Raw genomic sequence first — 18,090 nt, 5'->3', positions numbered from 1 at the left:
TTATTATTCTCTCTGCTAATATATGAATGCATGCTTAGCCATGTTGCTCCTACGGTGTTTTTTTTAAACTTTTCCTTTTTTCTTTTTATAATGAAAACAGATCTCTTTACAGATGAAAACACAATCTTTTTAACAGAATTTTGAGGAAGTTAAGGTTTTGCTTTTTAGTCTTTAGTTTGGAAATATCCTTATAGTTTCTAAATCTGCCTTTTTGGAAAGTTCAGGGTCCCCATGTTCCCGAAAGGGAGGAATCTAGAGAGTCAATATCAAAAGTAATTGTGGAAAGATTTGTACTTTCCAGCTTGCCTATTCTCTCGACTCATGTGTATGCCATCTTCGTAACTTATAAAGCAGATGTTAAAGTAAAGGTTACAAAACTCCCTACTGTTATAGTTCTTGTTTTCTGTGACAAAAACAAAACAAAACACACACACACATACACAAGGAAAATCTGCACGTTCATTCACACCATTAGTATTGGTTTTTAAATAAAAAAGTATTGTGTCCATAGGATAATTAATTTTCTATTATATTAAATTTTGAGGAGACCAAAAATATTTTTGGTAGTTGGAGGACTGGCTGAATTTATAACAACCTTAATTAGAAAAGAAGACATGTCCATTTGGGAAAGAATTGTTCATATATACTCAAACAAAAGTAAATTTCATGTGAAATATACCACCCAGAGGGGAAAAAAATCCCTACAGGTTTTTATATATGCATATATTGTTATATATTTTTAAAAGATTAGGGCTGTTCTGGTCATACTGCCGTCTGATTTGTGCTTTTTAATTAACAATATATTATAAACATTTTCTATGTTATTTGACATTTTTGTTGGCTGCATTGTCTTTTATTATATGGATACACTGTGATTTGTTTTTAAAACACTCTAGAAAACATTCTTGCAGCCATTTCCTTAGAATAAATCCAAGGAAGAAGATTTCATGGCATTTTAACTCTTTTGGTACGTAGGGGACCCAAACAGTCATAATCCAGAAGGTTATTTCCAAAACAGGGTTACTACATCTCTTTTCCTTCCCAGGTACATGTCATAGTGATGTAATTATTGTTTGTTTTAAATTTCAGGTTACCTTGCACCTCGAAACCTTCCTAGTACCGGCTTCTTCCCATTCCTGCAAACCTTACTGTGTGACACAGATTCTAAATGCAAAGACACACCCTATGGCCCACAGGATCTGCTTCGCAGGAAAGGGATTGATGACGCGCTATTTAAAGACAGGTAAGGGCACTTCTCAAGTGTGTTCACTTGTTTGGAGAGGTCAGATCTTTTGAGATACCCAGGAAACCATGCTAGGCTAGATATATAACTATTTTATATACATATCTACAAATGGGATGCTTTAAATCTGAATGGACAGGTGGATACAAGCTGAAATTACCATGTGTATTTTAAGCATAATCTACTTTTGATGAATTACCCAAACTTTGCTTTTTAAACTGGGTGGCCAAGCAATCCTCCTTTATTCCCTAAAAGATTCTCTATCCCTCCTCAAATTGTCAGGGACACATTGCCCTGTGACTTGATCACGAGCATAAGATGTAGGGCAATGTCAAGGGCATGATCTCCTGGAATAATAATATTAATATTACTCTATGTGATACTTCCAGATATAACAGAAACTAAGAAATGCAAAAAAGGAAATTAACGGTCTAGAAATCAAAGTAATAAAGTTGAGATTATATTTAATTGAACAACAACCTTTAAAAATGAGGTTAATATGTGTCCTATTTTATGGTGTGAGCAGCAGCTGAAGAATGAAAAGAGAGACTCTAGAGACCATTTACCATCTTAATTTTCTTTTTTTTCTTTTTATAATTTTATTGATTTCAGAGAGGAAGGGAGAGGGAGAGAGAGCAAGAGATAGAAACATCAATGATGAGAAAGAATCATTGACTGGCTGCCTCCTGCACACCCCCAGCTGGGGATCGAGCCCAGAACTTGGGCATGTGCCCCTGACCAGAATTGAACCTGGGACCCTTCATTCCACAGTCCAACGCTCTGTCCACTGAGCCAAATCAGCTGGGGCCCTTCTTAATTTTCCATCCTGGGATTCTAAACCGAGATACCCCAGGAGCCCATCTGTCTATAGAGTAAAACAGTATTATAATCTTAATTGACCATGAGATAATTTGGGTAGAGATGTATTTTTAAGTATCTCAGCAAAAGTTTATATTTATCTATAAACAGAAATATTTGTTTCCAGAATTTTAATTTTAATTCCTTGGTGTGTAGCATCACTTCTCCTTTAATATCATCATCATGATTTTGGTCATCAAATAGTATGGGTGATATTTTAAGAGAGAGCAACTATGTGCTGTTTAGTATATAATATAAACGTGACAGGAATTGTCATGGGAAGTGACTTGGGGCACATAATTGTTGGGTTGCTAATCCACATTGGTTTTGTTGTTTCCATAAGTTATTTAAGCTTGATGCTTAAAACATTCTTATGTTCATTCATTTACTTATTAATTTATTTAAGAGGTAATGATTAAGATGTTTCTATGTGCCAGGTTCCATTCTAGGCACTGTGACACAGAGGTGAATCAGACAAATTCTCTACCCACTTGTCACTTGCACTCTAAAGGAAGAACAAGCAAAACAAAAAGCAATCAAATAGATAAGCAGCATAATTACTGACAATAAGTTTGATAGCAAGAAAACAACGCAGGTTAAGAGATAGAACTTGAAAGGTAGGAATTTGAGTGGTGAGAGAAGGTGGCATTGGGGTAAAGACCAACAATGACAAGGAGAAACCAGCACCAGCATGTGAACATCTGGAACAGAATGTTCCAGGTACATAAATAGCCAATGATCCTGAGGTAGGGACAAACATGACCATTTAGAGGAACAGAAAATCAGCTAATATGGCTAGAATCTAGTGAGGAATGATGAAACTGAGAGGAGATATGCTGATAAGGAAGACAGGAGATAGCATGCAGAATCTAATATGTAGGGAAAGGAAGGGATCTGCATTTTATTTTTAGTATACAGAGAAGCCATTGGAAAGTTTTAAGCAAAGAAATATCATGACATATTGTCTATGAGACTAACCTGTTCTAGGCATATACAAGCATCACCCCCACTAGCACAAATTTCGTTTCTCTGAAAGGAGACCAGAAGCTAATGAGAGCCTATGACCTCATGTAGTCGGTGTAGAGGTAAGATGGTCTGTGTCCCTATGTGAGTGGTGAGTTAGGTGTGATCTATGCCTCTGTTCTAGCAGGGGAGGTAAAATACCATATCAGTAACAATAATAGGAGAGAGTACAATGGAGAGCGCCAGAAGGATGCTGAAGCTAGCACCCTCCATTTTCAAACTTTCAGCTGGAGTAATCAGATGACTCTTCATGAAGGTTTTTTTAAAATATACATATATATATATATATATATATATATATATATATATATATATATATTGAAACCAACTTCTGCGCATGGGCCACAAAGTTTCTTTTTTTTAAAATATATTTTATTGATATTTTACAGAGAGGAAGGGAGAGGGATAGAGAGCTAGAAACATCGATGAGGGAGAAACATAGATCAGCTGCCTCCTGCACACCTCCCACTGGGGATGTGCCCGCAACCAAGGTACATGCCCTTGACCAGAATCTAACCCAGGACCCTTCAGTCCGCAGGCTGACACTCTATCCACTGAGCCAAACCATAAATATATTTTTTATTGATTTCAGAGAGGAAGGGATAGGGAGAGAGAGAGAGATAGAAACATGAATGATGAGAGAGAATCATTGATGGACTATCTCCTCTATGCTCCCTACTGGGGATTGAACCCCAAACCTGAGCATGTGTCCTGACCAGGAATCGAACAGTGACCTCCTGGTTCATAGGTTGACACTCAACCACTGAGCCACACCAACCAGGCTTCATGAAGGATTTTGACTTGAGCCGGACATATCATGACTAAGCAGTAGAGAAGATATGGGAATAATTAATATCTATTATTTGTAAATTAAATTATAGCTCCCCTCTGGGGCTTTCTTCTTTACTTTTTTTTTGTTTTTAAATGAAGAACAGAATAATGATGAGGAAAATAGTTAGCAATATCTAAGAAGTATATAAATATACCTCCCCCCAAAGAAATACCTTTCTATCTATACTAATAAAAGGGTAATGTGCTAATTAGACCAGAAGACCTTCTGGGAGACCTTCTGGACATTCTTCCAGACAAAGCCATGGTGGTGGGGCTGAAGCAGAGGTTAGGGGCAATCAGGCCAGGAGGAGAGGGCATTTGGGGGTGATCAGGCCAGTGGGGGGGGCAGTTGGGGGCAAGCAGCCTGGCAGAGGGATCCAGTTGGGGGTGAGCAGGCCGGCAGGGGGAAGCAGTTGGGGGAGAGCAGGCTGGCAGTTGGGGCCAGTTGGGGGCAAGCAGGCCAGCAGGGGGGAGCAGTTGGGGGAGAGCAGGCCAGCAGGGGGGGGCAGTTGGGGGTGAGCAGACTGTTGGGGAGGCAGTTGGGGGCAATCAGGCCAGTGGGGGGCCAGTTGGGGGTGAGCAGGCCAGTGGGGTGGGCAGTTGGGGGCAATCAGGCCAGCAGGGGGCCAGTTGGGGGTGATCAGACTGGCAGTGAGGGGCAGTTAGGGGCAAGCAAGCCAGCAGGGAGGGCAGTTGGGGCTGAGCAGGCCCACAGGGGGGCAGTTGGGGGTGAGCAGGCTGGTGGGGGGCCAGTTGGGGGTGATCAGGCCAGCAAGGAGGGGCAGTTGGGGGCGAGCAGGTCAGCAGGCAGAGTGGTTAGGGGCGATTAGGCAGGCAGGCAGGTGAGTGGTTAGGAGCCAACAGTCCCAGATTGCGAGAGGGATGTCCGACTGCCAGTTTAGGCCCGATCCCACAAACCGGCAGTCGGACATCCCCCAAGGGGTCCCAGACTGGAGAGCGTGCAGGCTGGGCTGAGGACATCCCCCTCCCCCCGTGCACAAATTTCATGCACCGGGCTACTAGTCTGATATAATAGAGAATCAAACTTATGAGAGTTGCCTAAGATGAGCCATTGAATTAGTTTTGCAACTATGAATAAAGTCCAGGTTTATTTTATCTTCTGTTGATTATTCGCTAGACAGCTGACAATATCTGCTTTTGAAAATTTTATTCTAACCTCCAGATAGATTGTCTAGCTCAAGCTGTATATTCAGTATTTTCTCTAAACTACCAAGTAATTGGAGCTTAATTTGGAAAATTATGTACAATAATAAAATTGCATTAATGCTATTTCCCACCATGCTATTAACTTTTATGCTTTATATAGCCATGCAATGAAACTGAGCATGGTTACTGGGTAAGCTGTTCCACTAAATTGCTTCCCTTTGGTGAAGAAAGATTTGCCAGCACAGCCTCATTAAGAGATGAAGTAGTCTTCTTTTTCTCTTTTGTAAGTGAGGGGAAAAGTGCCATCTTTGGCCTCATCAAAAGAGGCACACCATGTTTATTATAATAGAATGCTCTCTGAAAGACATGATGATCACACTGCAGTCACTATTTGCTGGCCAGTTACCAAGTGTGCTTTGATGTATTTTTGCATTGGCATTGGCCTCCTGTCATTAAATTCATACTTCTCTGGGCATTAGCTTCAGGATGAGGTGCTTTAAAAATAAAATCCAACGCTATACTCAGTGTCCACTCTAACTAGCTGTCTGAAAAAAGAAAAGATTAAATTTATGTTTTTGGGGGTTTTTTTTTGGTGTTTTTTTTTTTTCTCCTTTGCACAATGGATGAGCCAACATCACAGGACTTACCCTTGTGGTCCTTCCTGCTTGCAATGCCTCCAAGAATACATCAGAACAGTGGGAGACCTGGCTGTGCTATTGCTCACACAGCTGGCAAATGGCAAAGATCATCCTCCAGAGCTCACAGGGTCATTATTTGGAGGAGTGATGCAGCATTCCTGCAGATCCTGGAGGGGAAATGCCTCTATAGCTTTGCTCCCTATCTCTGTCATGTCGACACTCATCCATGACCCATGATTTCCAAATTCATATCTCTGTTCCTATTAAATGGCTCCTTCTATACAACTTAAAACAGAGCTAATCAGATTTTATTTGGGATAATTTTAAAGTGCCAAGGCTCTTGTTTAGTATTTAAAAATATGTGTTTAGAAACTCACCTGAAGAGATTATTGGGAATGTAAGGTAAGAGGAAGTAGAGCAGCATGTGTCTTCATTTGTCTGTAAAGATGAAATAGCCTGTGTAGGTCAAACACTGGACTGAATTAATTTCAGTGTAATTTATAGTCATTTGGTCATTATTTTAGTGAGTATTCATGTAAAAATAAAGGTTCATTTTTTATTTATCAGAAAACAAATTTCAGGTATGTCTTAACTACAATGCATATATATATTCAAAGTCTCTCCTAATATCAAATACCCTAAGACAAAGCAACATAGTAAGGTATTTCTAAATCTTAGTATCTTAACATCTTAACTGATATAGATTGATGATTGGTAAGTGGTCCACTTAGAAAAGAGGTATATTTTGAACATGGACAGGCAGGATTATATATGAAGCATGAATGACCCTGAAGGAATAAAGTCAGGATGAAATAAAAAAAATGAAAAAAATGTTTAAATTTTTTTTATTATGAATGGCTTCTACTCAGGAGTAGACAGGAAGAACAACTGCATCAAATCACCAAGAGGCCCTTGATGCCATTGCAAGTCCTTATTCGTAGTTATAGGTCAATAATGTAAGTCATCTGGACATTCATGGGATCAAACGGGTCTAGAGCACTTCTTGCATCTTCTTTCTAATGGTCACTAGCTACCCATGTAACTATAATTATGGGAAAAAGAGAAAAATAGAAAAAGTTAACTAGTCCTGAGAGAGAAAAAAAGAATTTCTGAATTTTCTTTTCAGGATTTGCCATATGTGTCTGTTCTGGTAGGAAGTCCTTTTATAGACAGAATGTACCATGGCACACATGGATAACACCTACACAGGTAGTCTTTCCACTCACAGGAAACACAAAGACACCCAGTAGAAGTGCATAAGATGATCTAGAATTTATAGAAATGTGACATTTCCCAAATGTAACTGTTGTTAGACATGTCTGAGAAGAAGTAAAATCTACTCTGGGCCTGGTTTTTCTCCCAGTACCTTAAATTTAACATTTTGAGACCAAGGTGTTTCTTTTATTGAATTCCATTCCAAAATAGAGCCATTTAGGTACCACTGAGGCAGAATCTACTTCTGTAGCATCTTAAGGAGAGGCCCTTAGCCATCTCTATGCTACTGTACATATGGTTGGGTCCAGCGAAAGGTAGTTAAATTGTGCCATGGGTCACCTAGACACTTGAATCAGGCTTTCAGCCTCACCCAGAAGGTTAATTTTCTGGACTCAGGAAGCTCACATGCTGGTCTCAGGGACATCTAAGTTTTGCATAATACTCTAAAATACCTCTAAGAGGTATCCAGTATGAAATACATTCTCTAAGATTTCCTTAAAATTATTCAGAGTTCCAGAATAGGACTTGCAAGTCTCCTGAGTTGGTTCTAGGGAGTGGATGTGGGATGAGTCATCATGGAGTAAATCCGTATCTGTCATAGCCTAGTGGAGGGTTTCTTGACCTCAGCATCATCACTCCTTGTGGACAGATAATTTTTGTGTGTCCTGTACATTGTGGATGTTTAGCAGCATCCCTGGCCTCTACATACTATATGCCAGTAGCACCACCCCCTTCCAGTTGTGATAATCAAATATGTCTTCAAACAGTGCCAAATGTCCCCTTGGAGTTGTGGAGGGAATTGTCCATAGTTGATATCCACTGGTCTAGTGAAAGGGTAAAGGTAAATTTTTAAGGTAGCAAATTTTAAAGAATTAAGGTCCTAGAATCTTGCTCTACAAGAAACACAAATAACTGATTTAGCAGCCCCTGTAATGTGTTCCCATTGTTCCCCATGCATGTTCCTACTTAGCTAGTACAATTAATGCACAATTCCTGGTTTTCTTATTTGATTTGCCCATTTATTATATACTAGAGGCCCGGTGCACGAAATTCGTGCACGAGGGTGTGTGTCCCTCAGACCAGCCTGCACCCTCTCCAATCTGGGACCCCTTGGGGGATGTCTATCCCCAGGCCTAAATGGGCAGTCAGATATCCCTATCACAATCCAGGACTGCTGGCTCCCAACTGCTCACCTGCCTGCCTTCCTGATTGCCCCTAACCTTTTCTGCCTGCCAGCCTGATCACCCCCTAACCACTCCCCTGCCAGCCTGATTGATGCCTAACTGCTCCCCTGCCAGCCTGTTTGCCCCTAACTGCCCTCCCCTGCCGGCCTGGGTCCCTCTGAACTGCCTTTCCCTGCAGGCCTGGTCGTCCCCAACTTCCCTCCTCTGCCGGCTTGGTCACCCCTAACTGCCCTCCCCTGCAGGCTTGATCGCCCCCAACTGCCCTCCCTTGCAGGCCTGGTCCCTCCCAACTGCCCTCCCCTGCTGGCCATCTTGTGGCAGCCATCTTGTGTCCACATGGGGGCAGGATCTTTGACCACATGGGGGAAGCCATCTTGTGTGTTGGAGTGATGGTCAATCTGCATATTACTCTTTTATTAGATAGGATAGAGGCCTGGTGCATGGGTGGGGGCCAGCTGGTTTGCCCTGAAGGATGTCCCGGATCAGGGTGGGGGTTCCCTTGGGGCATGGGGCGGCCTGGGTGAGGGGCCTGTGGTGGTTTGCAGGCCAGCCACGCCCCCTGGCGACCCAAGCAGAGGCCCTGGTATCTGGGGTTTATTTCTCTTCTACAATTGAAACTTTGTAGCCTGGAGTGGAGCCAAGCCTTCTGCTTGCTCCGTGGCAGCAGCCATTTCTACTGGGTTTTATGTATCTTCTATAATTGAAACTTTGTAGCTTTAAGTGGAGGCCTGGGCCCGGGTGTCCGGAAAGCTTGGCTTCCTCCATCGCTGCAGGCAACCCTAGCCTCCTGCTCTTTCCAGCTCCGTGGCTGCCACCATTTCTGTTTGGGTTTATGTATCTTCTATCATTGAAACTTTGTAGCCTTGAGTGGAGGCCTAGGCCGGCAAGGACAGGCAGAAAGCTTGGCTTCCTCCATTGCCGGGGAAACCCAAGCCTCCCTCCCTTCTGTGGCCGTAGCCATCTTGGTTGGGTTTATTTGCATATTCGCTCCTGATTGGCTGGTAGGCATGGCTTGTGGGTGTGGCTTGTGGGTGTAGCGGAGTGATGGTTAATTTGCATATCACTTTTATTAGATAGGATGGTGTGAATTTAATACATTTGGTGAGTTAATGAATGAATATGATGGGTAGAATGTCACATTATACATTAGTGTCTGTGATGTCATCCCTGGGATTTTTCCTCTTTCAAGGACCTTTGCAGAACAAGGTATGCAATAGTGGAGGGCAGACCAGGTTATGTAAAAGAGATGCGTCCTTAGCTATCCGTTCTTCCAAGTGATAGACTTTCTTATCTAGTATTCAATCCTTGTCCTGAGCTAAACACCCTACCATCTGCCAACACAACACATTGTAGAGTTTTCTCAAGAATTTTAAAGTCTATGAAGGGGAAAAGTGATCATTACTACAAATGGAAAATTCCTGTTATAAGTAAACTGATAAATTAAATAATAAAATGAAGAAGGTGTTACAAAACCCTGAATGAGGTCCTTTGCCTTGTCCCGACTCACTAGTCAATGCTTACAGGTTCCAGGTCTATGAATAACAGGGGTGCATTCAGTTGCTGTCCAGAGATGTTGAAGGTTCTAGTGTTCTAGAGGGGTTATATGTGGAGCATAGATGTATAAGCATGGGACTTCGGCCCCATAGTAAGGCATAAGGCTGTGTCTCTGCACCATCTTCTTTTGTGGGTACTTTGACGTTTAATATCGGTGAGTGCCTATGATGATAGGGCCCAGGCAGCAAGTATTCACAACAACCTTGCAAAGTAACTATATCATTCCTAATTGTCAGATGAAGGAAGCAATGACTGAGGTCTTTTAGGAAGAGGCAGAGCTGAGATTCCAAAGATATTCTGCTATACCCCAGCAATACGGTTGCTTTTCATTTAATCAACCATCTGAGCTTGTTGTCCAGTACTGTGCTAGGTGCTTGGAATTAAAAAAAAAAATGAATGAGACATGGTTCCTATTTCCAAAAATGTCACAGCCTAAAATGGAGAAGTGGTAAGAATAGGCACACAAACATAAAGCACTTAAAATTGGTATAAAATAAGTATGTAAAAGTGCTGAAATTGTATCAAATAGAAGAAATGGTGCTGTCTCTCACCTACCATTTTAAGAAGCAGATAGCGCTCTGTCTATACGATCATGCTAATTACAAAGTTCAGAGATTACCATGATTAATTCAGTAGGACTGGTCAGCTTGCTGCCCTCCTTTAGTAATTTAAATGGTGAGTTAATAGAATTAATTACCTTTGCCTGGGGGAAGTAGCTGTGTTTCAACTTATAACCTTAATTTATCTTTTTACCCACAACACTCTCTGTTTTACATTTATTTGGTGGTTTCCATTTTAAAAGTCTAAAAACAACAGGTCTTTTTGTGTGCAGTGATAGTGGACACATGCCATCATACCACACAGTGTAAATGCAAAGTAAAACAGGAACATCTGCAGGCAGACGAATGTTAAAGCACATATGCTATCCTGAACTCTCGCCCAACAAAAAGACCAGCCAAGACCACATCAAAAGAGATGGACCACTTCCTCACTCATGTTACATGGAATTTATTCCTGGGAGACCACGGAATCATGGACACGCCCTGACCAGGACAGGTCCCATTAGAAAGAGGCCGCCTTGTCTGGAAACAGCCATTTTACTATTGAGCAAATTCAGAACTGCTGAGCCAGCAGCTTGCTGGGAAGGGATGAGTTTGTTTTTCCTTGGTGTTTAGGGCTCTTATCTGAGTGTGGGAAGATGGGCAAGGTGTCCCCTGTAGAGTGTATGCAGCTTTTCATTCCCCAAGCTCACACTTTCTTAGGTTCCTATTGCCTCTTCTCCCTCCCCTCCCACTTATTATTCAGTCTCTTTTTGCTCTTGTTCTTTCTTTATTCACTTTGATCTTCGTCATTCTCCCTTTTGTTTTTGTTGTTGTCCCCAATCCTTAAAATTTTTATGTAGGCAGTTTTTCCTTGTATTTTCGAAATGCATTGATACTCAATAGTCTCCCTTACAGTATTTCAAAGCGAACTAAAAAAAAGTTGATGAAAAGAAAAGTGAACCTGACTCTCTCAAACTTCTGCATGAGAGAAGGGAAAGGTTCAGGTCAGTTCTTATTTTTATATGAATAGCTTCCCATCCAAATAGGCAGCATGAGGAATGTAAAAATATTTGGGGGAATATAGTCATGGTCATGAATAATTCAAATGTACATTAAGAATGCAAAACTTTTGAAGCAAAAGGTACATTTTATAGAGAATATTGAAAAACAGCAACACTAGGGAATGAAAACAAATATTTTGTTATCATGGGTACTAAAAGGACACACTGAAAGTTAAAAAAAAGCACAGATTTCCCCCAAAATTACTAATCACAAAGTACCCTGGTTTGATCTTATTTTTAAAAAGAAAGTCAAATGGAACCACAGTAGTTAGCAGAACTTCTTTTTTTAAAAAAATATATTTTATTGATTTTTTACAGAGAGGAAGGGAGAGGGATAGAGAGTCAGAAACATCGATGAGAGAGAAACATCGATCAGCCGCCTCCCGCACACTCCCCACTGGGTATGTGCCCACAACCAAGGCACATGCCCCCGACCGGAATTGAACCCGGGACCCCCGAGTCCCCAGGCTGACACTCTATCCACTGAGCCAAACCGGCCAGGGCGTTAGCAGAACATCTTGCTCTTCCACTGTTATCTTTTTATATCCATCCTCATGTACCTTAACTAAGCTTTTATCTATACTAATAAAAGCATAGGTGGCCCTCACGTGCGATGTCATCACAAGATGGCCGCCACAAGATGGCCACCTCAAGATGGCCATGTGCACAGTGGAGGCAGGGCCCAGCAGCTGCTCCGTATGGTGAGGCCTGGGGGTCCCACAGCTCCGTGTGGTGCAGAGGAGGCCCGTCCTGGCGTCTCTGCCGCCTCGCGTGGAGGAGGCGGGTCCCAGTGGAGGAGGTGGGTCATGGCAGGAGAGGGCAGTTGGGGGTGATCAGGCCAGCAGAGGAGCAGTTAGGTGTCAATCTGGCTGGCAGGGGAGCAGTTAGGGGGCAGTCAAGCTGGCAGGCAGAAGAAGTTAGGGGCAATCAGGCAGGCAGGTGAGTGGTTAGAAGCCAGCAGTCCCAGGTTGTGAGAGGGCTGTCCAACTGCTGATTTAGGCCCGATCCTTGCTGGATCGGGCCTAAACCGGCAGTCAGACATCCCCCGAGGGGTCCCAGACTGGAGAAGGTGCAGGCCGGGCTGAGGGACAACCCCTCTCCCCCACTCCCCCGTGTATGAATTTTGTGCACTGGGCCTCTAGTTTATAAATAATTACACAATGTCCACTAACTTTTAGAAATTCTGAAAAATATTCATATCCTGGTATCTGGACTGATTTTACTCTTAAAATATATATGCATTTATTTTATGCACTTCCTTATGTATTTATTTTTAAATTTAAATTCTTTAAGTATATCCAGTTTTTAAGGAAATATGATTATATCAATTTTAATAATAATCAACTAAACAGACAATGCATTTTTTAAAAAGAGGGTTCCTATATTATGGGGATAGCCAAGACTGTTTTATTTCAAAGCTAGTGTAATCACGTTGTGCAGGGATTCCTGGCACCACAGGGGTATTATTGCCTGGCTGATAGATTCAGTACAATTAAAAATTGGCTGATATCATTATTCCTTTAACACCTGGTGCCACCTGTAATGACACAGCTCATAGTGCCTGGAACACACTAGATACTCAATAAATGTGTGTTCTTTTCCTTCTTCTTTAACTCTGTCTTGCAAGCACTCATCTTTGATAATCTTCAAAATGCCATCTGTAATTTAATATGGAAGTGTGGGTTTTTTTAAAAAGTTGATAAATTAACAGACTTTTGTTTCTATCTCTTTAACAAACTTGGACTCTTATCTATTTAGAATCCATTATCTTTTTGAAAGAAAAATATATTATATATATTCAATATTTAGCTGCAACCTCTTTTAAAAACAATTTCCTTTCTATAAGATTAAAGTAAAAATAACTCCTTTAAACCTCATCTAGGCCATTTTTTTCTGGATAAGATTTACTTTGTTGGATATATTACATATTCATTGGTGTATGGTTAGGTGAGCTCTTCCAACTAAAATCCTAGAAAGCAGATTAAAAATGTGAAAGTCTTCTGAGAGCCCTGGAATCTGCCACATAATACATTGCCGTAACTAACTGAAATTAATGTGGGCGAAGTTATAGAGTTCTTGCTTTTTCTTCTCTAGTGTGATTCTGAGAAAGTCGTCCAACCTGCTGAAGGGCAGCAATTTATCACTCCAGAGCACTGAAGTTCCGGAAAGGAGACACGCATCACCGGGTAGGCTATTCTCTTCCCCAAGTTTAGAGCAGGTTTTTGGAACATCAGGTAAAGGCCTAATCTTTAAAAGGGTTTATACTTTTACTTTTCAGCAATATGGAATGCCTAGAATATCCCTAAGAGATCTAACTGTTTGTCATGCTTGTCTTAAGTGTGGCAGTGCAATTATGCAAAGTTCTTGAAAATAATTGGAAATTAAGTCCTTAGTGAAATACTCTCTGAGAGCAAAAGCTTAGTTGGTACTCATATATTGAGAATTACAGACTTTGCCTGAATTGAGTAGGGACTCTGTAGTTGTCTGTGAGATGTTGCTGGGATGGTACAGAAAACAACTCAGAAATAAAAATTATTGAGTAGAATCGCAGAGGTTCATCCAAATTTGATGAATGATGTTGAGGACTATGGCCTCAACAAGGTTAAGTGTGGAGACCACAGTCATCCAGCAGACCTGATGGACTCTTTCAGCTTGACCCTTATTCTTCCAATTCAGTGCCCAGAATCAGTTACCAGTGTGGCTGTGTACTTCCTTCAGTCATAGTGGGCTCGTGGTCCTCAAACTTTAGTGAGCAGGAGAACTGAGGCTAAGCTTCCTGAGACTTAGCCAAGTGATTCTGATGCAGCTGGTCTTGAGAAACACCCATTCTTGAAGGCACAAATTGAGAATACTCTTTAAATAGCAGAACTTTGTGACATACATTTGACAATATTTATTGGGTGGCAGCTATCAGTCCCCACTGTCCTAAGTCCTGGGGACATATTAGTGAACGAAACAAAAAATTCCTGTACGTTAGAATATGATTCTATTTGGGGGGAAAAAAGAGTACCATGGGACATTTAAGATTTTGTGACACTAAATAACACTCCAATACAAGTTGACGGACCAAGTGAGAGAAGTCCTGTGTTAATGTGGTAGCTACATGGTGATGAGTGGCTTTGAGGAGTTAAGGTTCTGCTGTGAACGATCCATTTGCTGAATAGGTCAGTGGTCGGCAAACTGCGGTTCGCGAGCCACATGAGTTTGCCGACCCCTGGGATAGGGGCTTAATCACAAGGAACAACAACAACCTGTAATTATTGGAATCGAGAGTCTAGGTCAGTGGTTGGCAAACTCATAAGTCAACAGAGCAGCAAACCGCGGCTCGCAAGCCGCTTGTGGCTCGCGAGCCGCAGTTTGCCGACCACTGGAATAGGTGAAAGCACAGTAGAATAAAAGCATAGTGCTGTGGTCCAGTAGGCTTTGCTTTGCTTGATAGCCAATGATTATGTTTCTTACCGTGGCTAGTCATCTTACAGATGTAGTGCCAGGGTTTAGAGAAATTAGTTGGTAATTTAATAAATTTATTGGGGTGACATTGGTTAATAATACTATGTAAGTTTCAATGGTGCAATTCTATAACACATCTGTATATTGCATTGTATGATCACCACAGTTGGTAAATTCTTCAGCCCCATGAGGACTATAATAAAGCCTAGGACCTAATGATGATAGGTTACTATATCTATCTTTAATATTAAAATTCTTTACTGTGAGAATAGCAAAGTATTTCTGTCCAAAAATTATAAAAGTTAACAGATTAGCTTAATGAATACCCATGCTATAGCTATGAGCATACTCTTCTAACTAATGCTCCTAATCCAGAGCTCTCTGCTACATTCCATATAGTACTAGCTGAGGTCATTTTGGAAATTACTTAAGTGGAGTATACTGTAGTCTAGACCAGTGGTCAGCAAACTCATTAGTCAACAGAGCCAAATATCAACAGTACAACGATTGAAATTTCTTTTGAGAGCCAAATTTTTTAAACTTAAACTTCTTCTAACGCCACTTCTTCAAAATAGACTCGCCCAGGCTGTAGTATTTTGTGGAAGAGCCACACTCAAGGGGCCAAAGAGCCGCGTGTGGCTCACGAGCCGCAGTTTTGCCGACCACGGGTCTAGACTAATTGCTTTATCCCATTTATTTGATCTGAAATATCATTCAGAAGCCACTTTGTGGAGGAGAGAATTTATGGCCCTAAGCAGATTTCAGCCTCCCAATTGAATAATTAAAAAGAAAACCATTATCACCAGATGTACATTGGCAGATCCTTTGAACAGATGTTGGATATGATGGATCTGTGGAGCTGGTGGAGGCACCTCACATCCTCTAGGCCTGCACTGAAATGATTCTGTTTATTAGGCAATAATACTGGTGATGAAGTTTAATGACATAAACTGGAATGAAAGCAAATCACGTCTAAAATGACTGGAAAACAACCAAGAGCAGAACAAAACCATCACAATCTTATGTGAAAAGAAAAGCAGATTAATTTGCCATTTTGCCAGAATGAAACTTTTATGGAAGGTGCCTATTTGAGCACATTCTTACTGTGGGGTATATGAGGGCACAGTGGTATTTGTGGATTCTTATGTGAGCCTGCCTATTATTGTGTGTGTGTGTTTAGCATCTAATCTCTTCTTTCTTCTACTACAGCCACAGTATTTCCTAGTCCGCATTCTCATTTGGAAAGTGCTGGAACAGATACCTTCAATGGAAGTCAAGTCCTTGCCAGGATCCTTGATTTGGAAAAGGTAATTTCACTCAGTTGTGTAATGAACTGATAATAAAGAACAGTTGAACAAATACCTCTTTCATTACGAGAGGGATCTCCCGGATAGGGAGAGGTTTGGGCCATCTTTCCCATTTGGAGTAATATCTCAGGAAGATTCTTTTCCAAGGAGCTCTTCAGTAAAAAAAAAGCTTAATTTTGAGACATTCTGAATTCTTTAAGGTCTTAAATATTTATTTACTTCCCTGTTAAGTCCCTTAATCAAACTTAAGATTTTCCCTCAATAAGAAAAAAGGTAGTATTATATGTGATCTTTTCATTTTCTGAGGCAGGAAAGGAAAAAGCTACATGAAAGCAAACAAAACTATAACACTCATTAAGCTTGCTGCCTCACTCATATTAATGCCTTTGGAAAAATTGAAGCAACAAAAATATCTCTCTAAAGTAATAACATCCTTTTCCTTAGCCAATTTAGGAAGCTTATCTATGGTTTTCCCTCTATTTATTAGTCATTTACCTGAAGATTCTAGATTGCAAGTTAATACACATAATTTCTATCAAAGGTGTAAACTGGCATCCTGGGAGTGTGTGTGTGTGTGTGTGTGTGTGTGTGTGTACACAGATGTTAAGAGATTAAACTTAAATGCATTAAGGCAGACAAGGTACTCTTCTATTAACTCTACTTTATCTTGTTGTCTTTTATTCAGCCAGATTCATACATTTAGGTTATTTGGTTGGCCCCTATAGGCATTTGATTCTTGCTTTACTAGTACGTGTTCTTCAGAAATTCAGAGGAGGTCTCTCTCTCCCTCTCTCTTTCTCTCTCTTTCCCCCTCCTCCCAACACACAAGCATTTTAAATAATATACCCATGTCTTTATGTAGAATACATTTTTCATATGAACATATCTCTAACTTTTCTTATATTCCAGTGACTATAACCACTGCTGCTTAATATGCCTCTGTTAGTTACCCTTGAGTTTGCATTCTGTATAAATAAAGCATCTCAATAAACTGGTTATAAACCAAGGGACAACACAAAAAATGAATGCCAGGAAAAGGCACCATACCCATCAAAGCAATTCACCCAGTGCTGGTTGAAATATAGAACTTTCCCCTTCAGTCCAGTCTAGATGCTAAATATCTAGTTTCAATAATAAATAACAGTTGAGATACCCAAAGCATCCTGAGTGCCATAGGAAGCCTCTGCTGTGCCCAGTAATTCTAATTTGAAGCTTTCCTCTCAAATCAGACTAGTGTATAAACCAGGGGAAGTTATTTTATTCCATTCTATTTCTTCCATGTTGGTTCCTAAAAGCAATCGTTTTTGCATTGGCTCAGTTAAATTCTTTAATATCTGGAAGAGCAATGCTATCCTCCAAAATACCACTTCATCATGTTGAAACTCCCAAGTTCTCTTTCTCATATGGAATAAAATTTCAGAATTTTGTAAGGCAGCACAGAATCATATATCCAGTGAAAATAAGTCAAAAATGAAATTTCTATGTATAGATACATATTTTTAGACTAGTTAGAGCAGGGAAGGGATGTAAAAATTAGGGTGACATATTGATGCCCATATCAGCAATCTCTGATTCCTCCTTCTTTTTTCTTTACTGCTTTTTGCAACCCTTGCAAGGATGAGTAGAGAAATCATTTTGGGGTGAGTTTATGTGCAATGTTAGGGAAGAGATATAGATGAATGATTAGAAGACCTGGCACTTATATCCTAGAATAAGTGGATCCTGTTTTGTTCCATTACATTTAGAAGTTGTGTCACTGGAGGGCAGAATATAGATTCTGTGATGTAACTTAAGAGGAGAATGAAGTTAGTTGATCATTACTTCACAGAGTTATAAGAATTAATTATTAAGAAAGACCCATTAAATATTATAACTAAATACAATTGGCTCTATAAATATCTAAGCAAGTTCAATAATAGGGAATGTGATCAATATTGTAGCTGAAAATATTGCTGTATCTGTGACTGGTCAGTATTGTGAAATATATGGGGACTTATAATTCAATAATGAAAATGCT

At 40.6% G+C, this 18,090-nt stretch overlaps 1 protein-coding gene across 2 annotated transcripts in view; it reads left to right on the top strand.

Annotated features, from left to right (window-relative positions):
• The window catches only part of ABCA12 (ATP binding cassette subfamily A member 12), a gene marked incomplete at its 5' end in the record, with an annotated part of 183,049 nt that overhangs the window by 59,215 nt on the left and 105,744 nt on the right, over window positions 1-18,090 (top strand). For both annotated transcript variants that reach the window (XM_080668989.1, XM_080668988.1), the window contains 3 exons: window positions 1,090-1,243; window positions 13,411-13,502; window positions 15,976-16,073. In XM_080668989.1, coding sequence (XP_080525115.1) covers window positions 1,090-1,243; window positions 13,411-13,502; window positions 15,976-16,073 — 344 coding nt within the window. The remainder of the gene's footprint in view (window positions 1-1,089; window positions 1,244-13,410; window positions 13,503-15,975; window positions 16,074-18,090) is intronic.

This window comes from Plecotus auritus (assembly GCF_963455305.1).
Source record: "Plecotus auritus genome assembly, chromosome: 5".
In the NCBI taxonomy this organism is placed as follows: domain Eukaryota; kingdom Metazoa; phylum Chordata; class Mammalia; order Chiroptera; family Vespertilionidae; genus Plecotus; species Plecotus auritus.
The sequence above is the reverse complement of the archived record's forward strand: the minus strand, read 5'-3'. Positions and strand labels throughout refer to the sequence as shown.